General features: G+C 43.9%; 1 protein-coding gene across 1 annotated transcript; it reads left to right on the plus strand.

Annotated features, from left to right (window-relative positions):
• Positions 1–11,324: 11,324 nt before the first annotated feature.
• Becn2 (beclin 2) lies at positions 11,325–12,590 on the plus strand. Its single transcript, XM_090341598.1, has one exon. It carries the CDS (start codon positions 11,325–11,327, stop codon positions 12,588–12,590), a length of 1,266 nt encoding a protein of 421 aa, XP_090197724.1.
• The last annotated feature ends 5,175 nt before the right edge of the window (positions 12,591–17,765 follow it).

Genomic DNA, 17,765 nt, shown 5'->3' on the forward strand with positions numbered 1-17,765 from the left:
AGAAGAAATTTCAGCAGAATACTAAAACCATCTTTAAGAAATTTCTCATGATCACACTTCCTTAATGTTTAAGTAATTTCATATAAAATTACAGACAGGATTTTAGGTCACTCTCATATGGGGGGTTTTCGTTTAAAAAGAAAAAAAAAGTTTTACAGGTGATGAGAATCTTATTCCCGAGTGTGATTTACTGAAACCTATTCTTAAGCATAAGAAGTTGAGTAGTTGAGCTGGGCGTAGTGGCTCAAGCCTGTGATCCTAGCTACTGAGGAGGCTGAAATCAAGGTTCAAAGCCAGCCCAGGCACAAAAAGACCTGAGACTCTTCAATTAACCTTGAGAAAATGGGAAGTGGGGCTTGGCTCAAGGTTAGGTTGGTAGAGGAGGGGGACAACCAGATGTCCTCCAAGGAAATATTCCTGTTCTGCCAGAGGAAATATTGATCATTGGAATTGTATTTCTGGATTCTGTTCCCTGCAAGTTGTCTGAGACACAAGGATAGTGAAGCACGTGGGAATGAAGCCACAAGTGCAGATAGCAAAATCAGGACTTGGAAGCCACAGGATTAATGCCATGTCATCTTTAACTGATAGCTATAAGGAAACAGTGGAGCTCTGCATTTTGCAAAGTAAACTCAGCCAAAAGTTAAGCTAGAGCAGGGCACTGGTGGCTCATGCCTGTCATCCTAAACTACTCAGGAAGCTGAATGAAGATCCAACTTCAAAACCAGGCTGGGCAGGATGTTGCATGAGACTGTCTCCAACTAACTACCAAAAAGCTGGAAGTGGAGCTATGGCTCAAGGGATAGAGTATCAGTCTTGCGTGGAAAAGCTTAAGAGACAGGCTGAGTTCAGGCGACACTACCAACACAAATAAATAGATTGTCAGCACTATAAGAAAATACTACAGATCGAAGACATGGTTATAAAAGGCATTTTAGGTACCATTGAAATAATCCGTTTAATTGGCATTTCATGCACTAACCTGTTCTCAGAAATGTTTATAGATGTTAGAACAAACAAAATGCAGTAGATAGCACAAATGTAACCCTCGTGACCCAATTGACCCATGCTCATCATCTGTACCACCCTCATCAGACTTGAAACTTCTTTTGCACAACTGCCACTAGACAGTTTTTTGGTCCTGCAAATACTAGAAGCCCAGTTTAGGGTAGTCTCTACTGGAAAGGAGGGAAATGCATTAAAACTTGAGGGAATCAACCACTGAGCACTTATTTATTTTCACAAGACTTTTTTTTTTTTTTTTTTAAGTCATGGGGCTTGAAGTCGGCTTGGGCGCTGTCCCTGAGCTCTTGAGCTCAAGGCTACTGCCCTACCCCTGGGACTGGTCATTGTTCCTGAGCTCTATAACTCAAGGCTACCCCTTCACCCCTTGGGCCACAGCCTCACTTCCCCTTTTCTAGTGATTAGCTGGTTCTTCAGTGCTGGGGAATTCATTTCTAACTCTGAAATAGACCCTTCAAATCCTATGACCCAAGACAACTCCTTGACCACTTGGTGCCTAGTTCAAAATCTCCACCAGAGGGCAGCACTTTCACACTTTGATTTCTGAACCTGTATAAGTTTACCATACTGTAGTTATGATAAGTAGTTATAAAATAGTTATCAAGAGTAATAACTATTGCTTCATTTCCTTTCTTAAAATATAATTTTAAGGGCCAGGAGTGTGGCCTAGTGGTAGGGTGCTTGCCTAGCATGAATGAAGCCCAGGGTTTAATTCCTCAGTACCACATACACAGAAAAAAGGCAGTAGTAGTGCTGTGGCTGAAGTGGTGAAGTGATAGTCTTGAGAAAGCTTAAACATAGCATCGAGACCCTGAGTTCAAGCCCCAGGACTAGAAAAAAATAAAATATGATACAATATAATTTTATTGTTAAGGTGTTGTATAAGGGAGTTATGATTGTATAGGTCAGGTAATGACTACATTTCTTTTTTGGACCATTTCATCCCTTCCTTAGCTTTCCCATCTCCTTCCCTCCCCCCATTGCTTCCTCTTCCATTCCCTGCCTACTAGTTACATAGCTCATTATCTATGTAGTGTATATTGAATACTGTGATTGCATTTGTTCACCTTTTTCTCCAACTTCCATGTATGGGCTGGGAGTATGACTGGCAAAAAAAAAAAAGAATTTTAAAAACCAAAAGCAAAAACAAACACCAATAACAAAAGCCTGTGGTTTTGCTTTATTTCTTTTTTAAGTAAAATTCCAACTTTAAAATCAATTGCAAGTCTCTTGGTTAATACCTATAATCTGAATCCAGTGTTCTATTACAAAGTTGGTCAATTTTACATAGGAAAAATGTTTAACTCTTTGAACATTAATAATAAAATTATTTCTGGGGCCGGGAGTTTGGCCTAGTGGTTAAAGTGCTTGCCTAGCATGCATGAAGACCCGGGTTCGATTCCTCGGTACCACATACATAGAAAAAAGCTGGAAGTGGTGCTGAGGCTCAAGTGGTAGAGCTCTAGCCTTGAGAAAGTCCAAGGACAGTGCTCAGGCCCTGAGCTCAAGCCCAGGACTGGCAAAAAAAAAAAAATAATAATAATAATAAAATTATTTCTTCCTGATTGGGTGATACGTATATTTCTTTCCTGTTACTTGGTATCAGCAGTTGATTTGCTTTTTTTAACTAACATTTATTTTCTATTTTAAGCATTTAAACAATATTTCATTAAATATTTCCATAGTCAATCTTGAAAGAACTGAAAGCTAATTTCATTAAATATTTCCATAGTCAATCTTGAAAGAATTTGAAAGCTAATTTCATGTTAATTACTCTTTTAAAGCTTAATATACTACATCCCAAGGTAGAATTGTTTAATTTTTTTTTTTTTTACCAGTCCTGGCCTTGGGCTCAGCGCTTGAGCACTGTCCTTGGACTTTCTCAAGGCTAGCACTCTACCACTTGAGCCTCAGCACCACTTCCAGCTTTTTGCTATGTACATGGGGTACCGAGGAATCGAACACGGGTCTTCGTGCATGCTAGGCAAGCACTCTACCACTAGGCCAAACTCCCAGCCCAGAGCTGTTTAAATTTTATCAGCCACAAAAATATACAAAGTCAGTTCACAAAAGATTGCAGAAGAAGGAACTACCTGGCAGCTCTTCTGGTCAATATTATGCTATTCTATCCCATGATGAGACAGGTTCTGAGATGCCCTTCGTATTAGGACACATTACCAGGTTGAACGCAAAACTTTACCAAGGGTGCAGGAAATAGACAAATGTGGAGCCTGCAAAAAGATTACTCTGTGGGAAAATATTCCTGAAAACAGTCTTTAGGATTAGAAGCCTCACTGAACCTGAGTGGGCTGCGTGGGTTTGTGGTAAGAGGTGAGGAAAGGGTATACCTTTTTCTATACATGAAGGTTATATGATCAAAGCTTTGAAAAGAGGGTAGGTATATAGGAAGCAGAAAAGTGAGAAAACTAGCTGGGCCACAATATAGTAAGAAAAGAAGGCAAGAATAAAAGAGAACTCAGTGGGCATCAGTTTCTAAAAAAGTCTTAGGTGTTACAGAGTCAGTGAAGAGTTTTACATGACTCATTTCCTAGCTTCAGACTTAATTTAAAATTCCAATTAGCTGATATTGTATGTGAATGGATAGGAAAGCCTAAGGGTAGCTATGGCCAAGAATTGGCAGCTAAAATATAGTACCAGAATGAGAATATCCATTCCCAAACCTCCCTGGTCCGCATTCTGTATCACACCTGTGCGTTCCACAAAGAGAGAAGTGGTACTGCAATCAGTGATTTATTTATTTATTTATTTATTTATTTATTTATTTTTTGCCAGTCCTGGGCTTGGGCTCAGGGCCTGAGCACTGTCCCTGGATTTTCTCAAGGCTAGGGCTCTACCACTTGAGCCATAGCACCACTTCTGGCTTTTTTGCTATGTATGTGGTACTGAGGAATCGAATCCAGGTCTTCATGCATGCTAGGCAAGCACTCTACCACTAGGCCAAACTCCCGGCCCCAATGCAATGACTGATTCTTCCATGTCATTGAATCCTCACTTCTCACAGTATCTAAGAGACTTTTTTTTTTTTTTTTGTAGTGAGCAAGGACATGTTGCTATAACAACAAACCAATTACCTTCATTTTACACAGGAGGAAACAAGATCAGAGAAAATCATCACACTGGTAGCCAGTGTTCAGCCAGGTCCCCAGTGACCCCTGTCTCTTGGGATTCCTGTGGCATGGTGTTTCTTTCCATTAGTGGTTTCTCACATTAAACTGGGTTTTCTTGTCTAAGATAGAGAGTACTGCCGAAACAACAGTGTGTGGCTTCTGAGGCTAGACTTCTGAGACACAAAGACTGTCTTCCACCTTCTTTCTTCTCTCCGGTCAATTTGGAAACTGGTTTGAGACATTTACAGCCCCAAAGGTGGTTTAAAGCCCAGGATTTTAGGACCCTGAACAAGTTTTTGATTGCTGTCTCTGCTACATTTATTGTAATGTATACCAAAGGTGCCTAGTCATTGTCATGTGGCCTCCTAAGAAGGTCACCTTTTGTTTTAGAATGGAAACTTGCAGCTGGGCCTGGCGGTTCATACCTGTAATCCTAGCTACTCAGGAGGCTGAGATCTGAGGATCAAGGTTCAAAGCCAGCCCCGATACAAAAGACTAAAAGACTCTTATCTCCAATTAATCATTAGAAAAAACAAGTGGGGCTTGACTCAAGGGGTAGGATGGTAGCCTTGCGCTGAAGAGTTCAGGGACAGTGCCCAGGCCCAGAGTTCAAGTCCCATGATCCACAAAAATAAAAGGGAAAGAAAGAAAAAAAATAGAATGGAGTGTTTCTCTAGAGGAAGCCTCCCTGCACATTCAAGCAGCATTCAGAAGACAGTCTAAATGGCAAAGAATAGTCAGTGCTAATAGCAATTCTTTCAGCCTCCTTCAATTCTTTTTTAAAATCTAATTTTATTATTATTTTTTTTTATTTTTTTTTGCCGGTCCTGGGCTTGAGCTCAAGGCCTGAGCCCTGTCCTTGGACTTTCTCAAGGCTAGAGCTCTACCATTTGAGCCTCAGCACCACTTCTGGCTTTTTTCTATGTATGTGGTACCAAAGAATCGAACCCGGGTCTTCGTACATGCTAGGCAAGCACTCTATCACGAGGCCAAACCTCCAGCCCTTAATTCTATTTTTTATTGTCAGGTTAATGTATAGAGGGGTTACAGATACATTCACCAGATAGTATGTGCATTGCTTCTCACACATTGATATCCCTTCTCATGTTTTTGCCCCCATTTCCCCCCACCCACTTCCAATTATCCTGTTTTTCCCCCCTTCCCTTTCCTATTTCAAATAAACAAATAAATGTATATAAAATATACCAGGTAAAGTAAGATTCAGTAACAATCAATTCTTTTTCTTTTTTAATTTTTCCTCCTTGCTTGCTCTGGTAGTTTGATAGACAAGTTTCACAGAGTCAAGACAGCTTCTCTAATAGTTTAAAAAAAATTTAAAAACAAGGGGACGGGATGGTGAAGGGAAAGGGGACAAAAACATGAGAAGGGGTAGCAATGACTGATAAGAAATGTACCCTCTACCTCTAGGATCTAGAAACAAAAGCCATATAATGAGTGATTGTTGTCCTTAATTTTTTTTTTTTTTTTTGCCAGTCTTGGGCTTGGGCCCAGGGCCTGAGCACTGTCCTTGGACTTTCTCAAGGCTAGAGCTCTACCACTTGAGCCTCAGCACCACTTCCGGCTTTTTTATATGTATGTGGTACTGAGTAATCAAACCCGGGTATTCGTGCATGCTAGGCAAGCACTCTGCCACTAGGCCAAACTCTCAGCCCCTGTTGTCCTTAATTTACTATGTCATCTCTTGTCTCTTTTGCTGTCCCTCAGTTATCTCATATTGTCACAGTATTTCACCTTGTTCTCTGATATATTGTATATATACTTATTTGGTTATTTGAAATAGGATAGGGAAGGGGGGAAAACAAGATGAGGGGTGGGGGTGGGAGGAGGGAAATGGGGACAAAAACATGAGAAAGGGTATCAATGTTTGTGGAAGTAATACACCTATCTGGTAAATATAATGAATGTAACCCTTCTATTAATTACAATAAAAATACATGAGGAAAAAAAGAACTGTACCTTCTAGCTGGTGAATATAATGTAACCCTTTTATTAGTTACAATAAAAAATAAAAAATAAAGTTTTAAAAAACTTATTATAAAGATGAGATGATGTGCAGAGGAGCTACAGTTACCTAAATCAAGTAAAGAATGAATTTCCTTTTGGACAAGGTTCATTCAGTTCTTTAATTGAACATAAGATATTAGCTTTGGTAGTGCAGGGAGTGTGGCCTAGTGGTAGAATGCTTTCCTAGCATGCATGAAGCTCTGGGTTAGACTTGTTGGTACCACGTATACATAAAAAGCCAGAAGTGGTGCTGTAGCACAAGGGTAGAGTGCTAGCCTTGAAAAAGCTCAAGAACAGTAGCCAGGGTTTCAGTTCAAGCTTCAAGACTGGGAAACAAAAAACAAAACAAAAAAGGGCTGGGATCATGGTCTAGTGGTAGAGTGCTGGTCTAGCATGCATGAAGCCCTGGGCTCCATTCCTCAGACCCACATATACAGAAAAAGCCAGAAGTGGAGCTGTGGCTCAAAAGTGTCTGAGGACAGTGTCCAGGCCCTGAGTTCAAGCCCCAAGAGTGGAAAACAAAAGATATTAGAACTGGCTAATATGTTCCCTCCAATCTTTGTTGTTTTGCCAGTCATGGGGCTTGATCTCAGAGCTGGGTGCTGTCCCTGAGCTTCTTTGTGGTCAAGGCAAGCGCTCTACCACATGAACCATAGCACCACTTCTGGCCTTTTGTCTATGCTGTACTAAGGAATCAAACCCAGGACTTCATGCATGCTAGGCAAGCACTCTTCCACTAAGCCACCTTCCCAGCCCTCTGGATAGGTTGTAAGGAAAACTTTTGGCAGTTCTAGAAATCCACAATAGAAGGCTGATGATGCCCTTTCTCCTAACAGAGTCTCAGGCCATCCTAGGGGAGAGAGAGACACACAGTGTGTGCAGTTTGGGTCTCTTCCTCTTCTGGGAAAGTCAAGGGAGGAGCCAGGGAGGAGGACCAGGAGAGTTCCACCCTAAACAACATTATCTACCCAGAGCCCCACCTCCCAAGCATCCCATCTACAGCCCCTAAGCCTAAACACCCACTGAGGTTTCTACATTTAAAAATATTATTATAGGCCAGGAGTTTGGCCTAGTGGTTAAAGTGCTTGCTTAGCATGCACGAAGACCCGGGTTCGATTCCTCGGTACCACATACATAGAAAAAAAGCCAGAAATGGTGCTGAGGCTCAAATGGTAGAGCTCTAGCCTTGAGAAAAGTCCAAGGACAGTGCTCAGGCCCTGAGCTCAAGCCCAGGACTGGCAAAAAAAAAATATTATTATAAAGCTGCTTTTAATGCCTTGTTATGTGCCCCATGGGAATAAAAGCACACTTATCAGCTCTAGGCAAGGCTCTGAGGAGAAGAGAGGCTCCCTGTGGACTAGGTAGGAGCGCAGAAGTGACTCTAGGCAGACTCTGTCTAGCCAATGCCCTCAAGGTTGGGACGGGAGAACACTACAGAAGAAGACTGGAAGGCTCCAGGAACACAAGTGAAGGGAGCTTGCTCTCTTTCTCGTGTGTGTGTGTGTGTGTGTGTGTGTGTGTGTGTGTGTGTGTGTGCGTGCACGCGCACACACACACGCGTGTTTCAGTTGCAAGACTGCTGAGTCCCTCTACTTTGGTGGCTCATTAAATCAGAGCACAAGTCACCCTGCATTGTTTTTCTTCTTTTGGCCTTTGAACTCTGTCATCATAAGCCTGTTCCTCCTTGAGCACTCTCCGGTCTAAACATGGCAAGCCCAGCTCCTTTCATACCAAGTCCAGACTGCACCTGTGTAACACATCGCAGTGAGGATTAAATGTTAACACATGGAACCTTGGGAGCCACATTCACACTTCAGTGCTAGAAGTTTGGTTTTCATTCCCGAGCATACTCACAAACTTTCCAGGTTGACTCATGACTGGAGTAGGCAGGGATTCTGGGATTGTGGGAGACAGCAATGTTGGAATAAAAACCCAAATCAGGATGTGCTTATTTTTCCAATGAAAGCCCTGCTATGGGATCCTTCTTACCTGTCTTGGGAATAAAAGGGGATCAGTACAAAGGAAGCCCAGTCACTTAGCCTTTGTGGTAATACCAACCCCCAAGTGTCATGGCTTTCCATCCTTGCGGTTATTTCTCAGCATTCTTTAGGTGGCACTGACTGGCAGGACTGGACTCTGGGTGTCTTCTTATTGAGCCCAGGGGGGCTGGAGAGCTAGATGCTCCTACATGGGACACGCTGCTCTGGGGGTGTATGACACTCACCCAAGAAGGCAGCTGATAGTTGGGCCTGGAAAAAGAGTGCTTCCTGAGTTCTGATTCCTGTGTGAGATCGAAACCAAAAAACAGCTCACGAAGGCAAAGACACTAAGAGAAGGATGAAAAGAGGGGACGGCGGGTGCATGTGAACAAAGTACCTCAGATGCAGGTAGGAAAACAGAATGGTGTTCACCTATTTGTCCTTGTCCCTCCATTTCTGTGAACCTCCTTGACGTCCAAAACACAGATAAATGAACAAAAATAAGACAGAAGATAAAAGTAACAAAGGAGGCCGGGAGTTTGGCCTAGTGGTTAAAGTGCTTGCCTAGCATGCACGAAGACCCAGGTTCGATTCCTTGGTACCACATACATAGAAAAAAGCCGGAAGTGGTGCTGAGGCTCAAGTGGTAGAGCTCTAGCCTTGAGAAAGTCCAAGGACAGTGCTCAGGCCCTGAGCTCAAGCCCAGGACTGGGAAAAAAAAATAACAAAGGAAAAACAAAGAAAAAAACCTCTTTGTTTCCATCTTCTGGAGTTCAGTTCAGAAGTAATGTCTTTACTGTGAAATAGGGATGTGCTTGCTGCCTTTCCTCTTTCTTGTGGTTTGGGAGTTGGTGAGAAGGTGAAGATAGGAGAAAGAGCCAAGTGGTGGACAGATAGAGGTAAATAGCTTATTCCACCATCATGGTGACTCAGGTTGATGAGAGTTGAAAGCCGCAGTGAAGTTCACTCCTCACTTTAGCAGTGCTTCTCAGCCTTGGGTGCTTAACCTGTGGCGTCCAAGGTCACTGTCAGTGAACTTGAAGATGACTTCCTGTCTCCTTCAGGGGAAGTGAGAACCTTCCTCTTCAGTGCATGTTACCTGCTGCAGTCTATGATTTGTCGCTCCTTCCGGAGTTCACAGGTCATTGAAGAAACTGAGTCCTGGGACCGGGAAGGTGGCTTGGTGGTAGAGTGTTTGCTTAGTATGCATGAACCCTGTGTTCTGTTACTCAGTTCCTCATATGCAGGGGAAGCCAGAAGTGGCTCAAGGGCTAGAGTGCTGGCTAGCCTTGAGCAAAAAGAAACTCAGAGATGATGCACAGGCCCCGAGTTCAAGACCCAGAACTGGCAAAAAGGAAAAAAAACCCCAAAACCTCTATCTTCCTCTTCCTATGTTATATTCTTCCCTAGCATGTTAATAACTGCAGGCTGGAGGCTCATGAGGTTTTGCAAGTTTTGTTTATTTGTGCCAATACTGGGGCTTGAACTCGCACCTGTGATTCTCTCTCTATTTTTTTTTTGACATTTTTTGCTCAAGGCTAGTACTCTGTTACTTGAGCCACTGTGCCACTTCCAGCTTTTTCTGTGTATGTGGTTCCAGGGAATTGAACCCAGGGTTTTGTGCATGCTAAGTGAGCATGCTACCACTAGACCACAATCCCGAACCTCTCTTAGTTTTTCTGATCAAGGCTAGGGCTCTACCACTTCTGCTACACCTCCATTTTTGGCATCTTAGTGGCTAATTAGAAATAAAAGTCTCACAGATTATTTTGCCTGGGCTGGCTTCAAACATCAGTCTTCAGCTCTCAGCTTCCTGAGCAGTTAGCTAGGATTACAGGAGTGAGCCCAGCCAATTTTGTTTTTGGTATTTCGTTTGTTTGTTTGTTTTCTGTTTTTGTTTTGTTTTGTTTTGTTTGTTTGTCCTGGGGCTTGAGCTCCAGGCCTGGGCACTGTCCCAAAACTTCTTTGCTCAAGGCTAGCTCTCTGCCTCTTAAACCACAGCATTAATTCTGGATTTTTCAGGAGTATTCAGGAGATAGGAGTCTTAGAAACTTTCCTGGCTGGCTTCAAACTGTGATCCTCAGATCTCAGCCTCCTAAGTAGGTCATTTGCAGGTGTGAGCCACTGGTGTCCAGCAAGGTGTTTGTTTTAAAGCAAGTACCTGGCCACATGTCAGCACATGTACTTCTTGGTTCTGGGGGAGGTTTGGTTAGTTGGTGTAGTGTAGTCTCATTAGTTGTAAGGCAGCACATCTTACCCTGAGTACATCCAAACTAAGTTTGAGTCGTTAAACATTACTTAATGCTTTAATTATCTTTCCAACTAATGTTTATTAGAGTACTAGATCATAAAGGATTCAAAATGTGTCAAGAGAGTAGGCTGTCTGAATTTGGAATCAAAGGAGGCTTCCTGAAGGAAGTAACCACTGATTGGATCATTCCAAGTTTCCTAGGCGTTCATCAGGGAAGACAGGAGTAAGACTATGAGAGGCCCGTGGCTCAAGTAGGCAATCCTAGCTCCTCAGGAGGCTGAGATCTGAGGATTGAGATTCAAAGCCAGCCCAGGCACTAAAGTCTGAAACTCTTATCTCCAATTAACCACACACACACACACACACACACACACACACACACACACACACACGCACGCACAATCCAGTAAATGGCTCAGTGGCTGAAGTGATAGAGAGCTAGCCTTGAGCAAACAAACTCAGACAGCACCCAGGCTCTGAGTTCAAGCCCCAGGGATAGTAAACACATGCGAAGACAAAAGCACAATACTGGCAGAATTTAGAATGCAAGTAAGTAGGTTTACAGGAAGACTCAGGAGGGAAGCTGGGATGGTAGGCGGGGTCTTCATGCCAACTTAAGATGCCTAGACTTTATCTCAAGTGAGATAAGAACTTTCTGTGGGACTACCACGAGGAGATGTTTAGGTGTAGGAAGATTACTTCTAAAAATCCCCGGAAACACATGAAAGGAGGAAAATGTGATAGGCTCTTTTTAGCTTTTAAGAAAAACCCCTCCTCTAAGTAGCCAGGGTGGTAACCATCGAAAGGTTTTCTATAGATAGGCGAAAGGAGAGATTAAGTGTGCGCAAAGAACCACTCTCAGAAACAACTTCACAAGGATCCTAGGCCAAGCAACCAAGAAGCCAGTGGAAACGTAGAATGGAGTCAAGCACCGAGACCACGTGCAAGCTATCTTTCCGCTTCAAGTGCCAGAGCTGCGGACAGCCCCTGAGAGTCCTGGACCCCGCAGACATGCCGGGGGCAGCCGAGAAGGTTAACCTGGAACTCCAGGCCTCTGCCTCCAGCAGCTCCCTTGCTGGCGATGGTGGGAAATCCAGCGAAAGCTCTGACCAGTTCACCATTCTTGGGAGTGTTGCCTGCACCCAAACGCTAAGCTGTACCCTCCAGTCCCTTGCGGGCATTTTTGACATCTTCTCTGGCGAAGAAGTAGACCACCCTCTCTGCGAGGACTGCACTGACCGTCTTTTAGAGCATCTGGACACTCAACTCAATGAGGCGCAGCTGGATTGCCAGGCTTACAGCCGCGCCCTGGAGCCCGAGTTGCTAATGAACGAGGAGGACACGAAGTTGCAGACCATCAGGCTGCAGGAAGACCTATGGAACCTGAAGCGGATGGAGGAGACGCTGACTCAGGAGCTGGAGGATGCGGAGCAGACCTGGGCCCAAACCGCAGAGGCTCTCAGGGCATCCGAGGCGGAGACGGAGGAGCTGCAACAGCTGGACGTGCAGTGCCAGAAGGATATCTGCGTCCTGGAGGGGCAAAACCTCGAACTGACTGACCAGCTGTCCAGCTTGGAGAACCAGCTGAGGTATACCCAGGGCCAGCTGGACAAGCTGAGCACGACCAACATCTTCGAGGTCACCTTCCAGATCTGGGAGGAGGGCCCCTTGGGCGTCATCAACAACTTCAGATTGGGCTACATCCCCCAGGTCGCTGTGGACTGGACGGAGATCAACGCTGCCTGGGGACAGACGGCCTTGCTGCTCCTCGCCCTCGCCAATACCATCGGACTCAAGTTTCAGAGGTACCAGCTGGTCGCCTGTGGAAACCATTCCTACCTGAAGTCGTTGACGAATGACGGCGTGACGCTGCCTTTGTTCTCCGATGGGCAGCAGAATGTCTTCCCGAACAACAAATATGACCTTGCGATGATGGCTTTCCTGGATTGCATGCAACAGTTCAAGAACGAGGCCGAGAAGGAGACGGGGTGGTTCTCCCTGCCCTACAGCATGCATCCGGAGCAGGGCACCATATGCGATGACAAGGGCAGCGGAAAGCGGTACTCTATCCAGATCCAGACCCGTCTCAACACGATGGAAGAGTGGACAATGGCTCTCAAACTCCTGCTTGTCAATTTAAAATGGAGTCTTGCTTGGGCCTCAGGAAGGTACAGGCAAAAGTAGCTTTGCTCTTTTCTCAAATACTGTGAAATGATCCGATTGGAATAGGAAAGCCATGCTTGCGATTCAAAAGCATTAACTTTATCTAAGGGGAGCTTGGATTTGAAATCAAACACTACAGGGGGCTCAAGAAAGTATTTTCCCGTGGAGCTGTGGCTCAGCTGGTAGACCGCCAGCTTTGAGCAAACAAACACAGCAAAACAACCAAAATATATTTTCTGGAGCAAATCAAAAGACATTGTTTCTTTCCTAACGCCACCTCTGTCTTCCTCATGAGTCCTCCTCCTCCCTTCAACTCTACCAGAGGGGAAAAACTAAGGTTGGAGAGGAGAGGGAGAGGGGATGACAGAGAGAGAGAAGAGAGCTCCATAATACCTTGATAAGGGGGGTGGGGTGGGAATCTAGAGCTACTGTTTGTAGCTCTGAGACTTTGAGGGACAGCCAAGGGAGAAGATTCAGATGGAGTTTACGATTTGCTTTTTCATGGTAATGTATAGTGTAAGCCTTCTTCAGTCTTGAAACTTTCAATAAACATATTACTCTATGAGTTAAAGCAAGAAGTGTCTTATTGGGTTGCATCATTTAGATTGACTTTGAGATGGGGAAAAGGGGTAGCTAAACATTGATGGGCTACACGAATAGGAAAAGGAGCCAAATAGAGGAATTCAAGGCTTTCATTTTGAAACAGTTTACTTTGGAGACAGTTCGTTGTATTGCTTAGGCGAATCTGAAACTCCTGGACTCAATGAATCTTCTCAGTTCAGCCAGCCAGGAAACAAGGACTATAACTGTGTGCTGAGGATTTTTTTCCCCTCTGTACTGATACTGGGTTTGAACTGAGGTCCTGGATGTCTGTTCCTTAGTTTTTTTTTTTTTTGAAGATGTGTGTTCTATCACTTGAGGTACATCTCTACTTTTGGCTTTTTGCTCTATTCACTGGAGATAATTATGTGCCTGCACTGGCATTGAACTTGATCTTTAGAGTTCAGCTTTTTGAGTAGTTAGAATTACAGGCATGAAACCAGATTCCTTCAGGGCCAGGAATGTAGCCTAGTGGTAGCATGCTCACCTATCCAAGGACAGTGCCCAGGCGCTGAGTTCAAGCCCCAGCACTGGCAAAAAAAAAAAAAAAAATAGAAAGAAAACACTACTTCAGCCATATTCACACTCACCTACTCTCTCCTTTCAACATATAAAATTCTTGAGCAATCTTTTGCTGCTCAAGTGGTACCTAGAGGACTTATTGTTTTATTTTATTAACTTGAGGCTTGTCCTCTGGGCCTGGGTACTCCCCCCAAGCCTCTTTGTGCTCAAGGTCATTAATCTAACACTTGGACAGTGTCATTTCCAGCCTTCTTGGAGTAGTTTATTGGAGATAAGAATCTCACACTTACCTGATCTTCAGATCTCAGCCTATAAAGAAGCTAGAATTACAGGTGTGAGCCACGAGTGCCCACCTAAGACTCCTCATTTTGTAAGTACAAATAGAACCATTGGCCGGGTGTGGTGGCTCAGGCCTGTAATCCTAGCCTTGGGCTGAAGAGCTCAGGGACAGCATCCAGGCCCAGAATTCAAGTCCCAGGACTGACAGAAAAAAAGACAAAAAAAACCCCCCATTGCTGTGGAAAACTAAAAAAGAATGGTGATTATTTTGTTACAGGATTTAGCAGTTGTAAAAATGTAAAAACACTGGATTATTACTAAACAGTACCCTAAAAAACATGAAATCTGACAACTACTTCTCTCTCTTTATTTATTTTTATTTTTTTTGCCAGTCCTGAGCTTTAGCTCAGGGCTTGAGCACTGTCCTTGGACTTTCTCAAGGCTAGAGCTCTACCACTTGAGCCTCAGCACTACTTCTGGCTTTTTTTTTTTCTATGTATGTGGTACAAAGGAATCTTCCTGCATGCTAGGCAAGCACTCTGCCACTAGACCAAACTCCCAGCCCCTACTCCTTTTTTATATGTACAAATTTTATTGTGTATAAGTTCCACATTTTTGGATCCACTCATCTATTGTAGAGCATCTGGGCCATTTTCATAATGTGGCTATTGTGAATAATGCAGCAATAAAAATGGATGTGCAAGTGTTTTTATATTATCCTAGCTTGTGATATTCATGGTAGATGTCCAGGAATGGTATGGCTGGGTCTTAGTGAAGATCCATATTTAGTTTCTTTTTCTTTTTTTGTTTTTATTGGTCATGGGGCTTGAACTCTGAGCCTGACACTGTTTCTGAGCTCTTCAGCTCAAGACTACTGCTCTACCACTTGAGCCACAGTGCCACTTCCCCATTTTTAGTTTTTGTAAATTTATTTTTTTTGGCTGTCTTGGGGCTAGGACACTGGGCCTAAACTCTACCCCTTGAGCTACAGTGCCACTTCCTGTTTTCTAGTGGTTAATTGGAGATAAGAGTTTTATAATCCTTAGTGTCTGGGCTGGCTTTGAACTGGGATTCTCAGATCTCAGCCTCCAGAGTAGCTAGGATTATAGGTGTGAGCCACCATGCCCAGTTCCATGTATAGTTTTTTGAGGAACCTCCAGACTGCAGTCCAAAGTAGTTATACTAGTTTACATTCCCACTAACAGTGTAATAGGGTTCCTTTTCTCACATCCTCCCCAATATTTGTTGTTTGAATTCACAATGTTTGCCAATTTAAGTGAGGTGAGACGGAATCTCAGAATTGTTTTGGTTCATTTCCTTTATGGCCAGGGATGTTGAGCATTTCCTCATGGGTTCCTTTGCCATGCTTACATCTCTGCTTAATTTCTTTGCCCATTTAGTGATTCGCTTAGTAGCTTTGTGAGGGATTCATTTCTTCAGCTCCTGAACTAAACTGTATATTAGGCCTTTGATGTACTGCTGACATTTTCTCAAAGGCTCTGTCTACGCCTGTCTTTAAAAGGAAAAGAAAAACTGGGCATTGATGGCTAATATTTGCAATCCTAACTACTAAGGAGGCTGAGATCTAAGGATCTGGGTTTGAAGACAGCTTGGGTAGGAAAGTCCATGAGACTGGGAGTGGGAAGTATGCTTCTTCGAGATGACCTGTCTCACAGAAACACATATGACACTAGATGGTGGAAGTCACTTTGATTCCCACAAATTCAGTTACCCCGCTGATACCTACCTCTCCTTCCTCAGACCCCCAAATACCACTTGTGCAAGAATTTTAGATCCCAGGAAGGAGAGATCAAGCAGATGAGATAAAAGTTAACCAAAGTGGAAAGGAAACTTGGAATAGGGATTGGGGGAGAATTAGTCCTTTCTTCTTCAATGGAATAAATATGAACACAGCTAAGCCTTCCTTAATATAGCTACTAGTCTCCTTGAATCTAGCAAGTGAGACCTGGAAAGAGGCTTAGGGCTGTTGATTCTTCTGCTTACTAGAAAGCTAATATCCTTTGACCTCTCTGTAGCATGAGTTCATTAGCAAAATGGGGGTACTATAACTGAGAGTCCTGAAAAAAGGACCTAGTTATAATTCATAAACATAGGTGTGCTCTTGCACTGTGCACAGGCGCTGGGGAATTAGTAGGCCACCTAGTATCCAGATGCTCACACTGTGCATGCTCTGGGAAGGGAGTAAGCAGCTCACACTGCTCCTGCACTGAGAAGTACTAAGGCCCCCTCTGCTGGCCCTTGTATTTATTGTTCTCACTGATCTCTGGCTCAGCAATCCTGCCATCTAGGGATGACACTGTAAGAGGTACTTAAACAGATTTTTGAATTAACTAAAGCAAGATAAGAGCTAACTAAACAAAAGTCCATTTTGTTTCTAAATTCTTTGCCCTGGGTCCATTCCCCCTGCCAGCCTGGTGGGAACTCCAGGTTCTAAAGGATTTGCTGAGAAGCATCTAAGGACAAAAGAAAACCTATTTCTCAGACTAATAGAGCCTTCTTATCATCTTGTGATAAAAGGTGAAGCTCTGGGGTGGGGGATGTGGCTTAGTGGTAGAGTGCTTTCCTAGCTAGCATGCATGAAGCTCTGGATTGGATTCCTCAGTACCACATACACAGCAAAAGCCAGAAGCGGTGCTGTGACTCCAAGTGGTAGACTGCTAGCCTTGAGTACAGAAGCTTAGGAACAGTACCCAGGCCCTGAGTTAAAGGCCTCAAAAGTAAAATAAAATAAATAAAAGGTCTAATTTCAACACTAAGGTACAGCTGGCGGAGGGCCCATGGAAATATACGCACACCTTTTCCCGGCCAGTCAAATTCACCCAGCATCCTTCAACATTCAGAACTGTGCATTTCCTTTTTCTGAAAATCCATCTTTTGGATTCTAGGGCTCTTCAGATTTCTTCTCTTTATTCTCCAGTCTTCCTTCTTAGACCCAGCTGCCCCTTCTTCCTTCAGCAGAGCTTTTATCTCCTTCAGGCCCCTAAGATAACCTGCATTCAAACTTGTGCATTTGATATATGTCTTTAAGATCATTTTTTTCTTCTGGGCCAGATGCAATGATTCATACCTGTAATCTCAGAATTTGAGACTAGCTTGAGAGAAATGTGAGAACCTACACCTCTTCTCAGCTGAGAAGCTGAGCATGATGATACAAACTTGCCATCACATCTACAGAAGGCTTAGGTAGATTCTGGTTCTTTTGCATTGCCAGAGAGAGAGAGAGAGAGAGAGAGAGAAAGGGAGGGAGGGAGGGAGGAGGGAGGGAGGGAGGGAGAGAGAGAGAGAGAGAGAGAGAGAGAGAGAGAGAGAGAGAGAGAGAGAGAGAGAGAGAGAGAGAGAGAGAGAGAGAGAGAGAGCGCGCGAGCGCAAATGATGTACCCCAAGATTACTGGTCCTTCTAAGACCACCACCCCAGGCCTTTGCTGTGTACAGGTTTGGGCCCCTGTGTCCATTCCCCTTCCAGAGGTGGGCCTTCCTGATCCATTTGGCCCTTTTTTTTGCTATGTCCTCTTGGGATGACTTGAATTATTCCAGAAACATTTCCTCAGGCAATGTGGCTGGAAGTAGCCCCAGTGCTGGTAAATGAGATGCTTGGGCCTAGGGGGAGATGAGAACAGATGGGATTTTTCTCCTTTGGCTGTGCCACTCATCCTGCCTGGCTGGAGCTCCAACAATGGGCAAACAACCTTGGGAAGCCATGAGAATATGAAGTGCAATTTGTCCCTCTAATAATCAAAGGCCTCTGCAGTGTCCAATGCTTAGAGGAGGAGCCAA

Source organism: Megascapheus bottae, chromosome 10, assembly GCF_031878675.1.
Source record: "Megascapheus bottae isolate mThoBot1 chromosome 10, mThoBot2.hap1, whole genome shotgun sequence".
NCBI classification, from domain to species: Eukaryota; Metazoa; Chordata; class Mammalia; order Rodentia; family Geomyidae; genus Megascapheus; species Megascapheus bottae.

Excerpts from the sequence above, each read along its gene's own strand:
- Becn2 (XM_090341598.1), top strand. The coding sequence starts at position 11,325 with ATGGAGTCAAGCACCGAGACCACGTGCAAGCTATCTTTCCGCTTCAAG.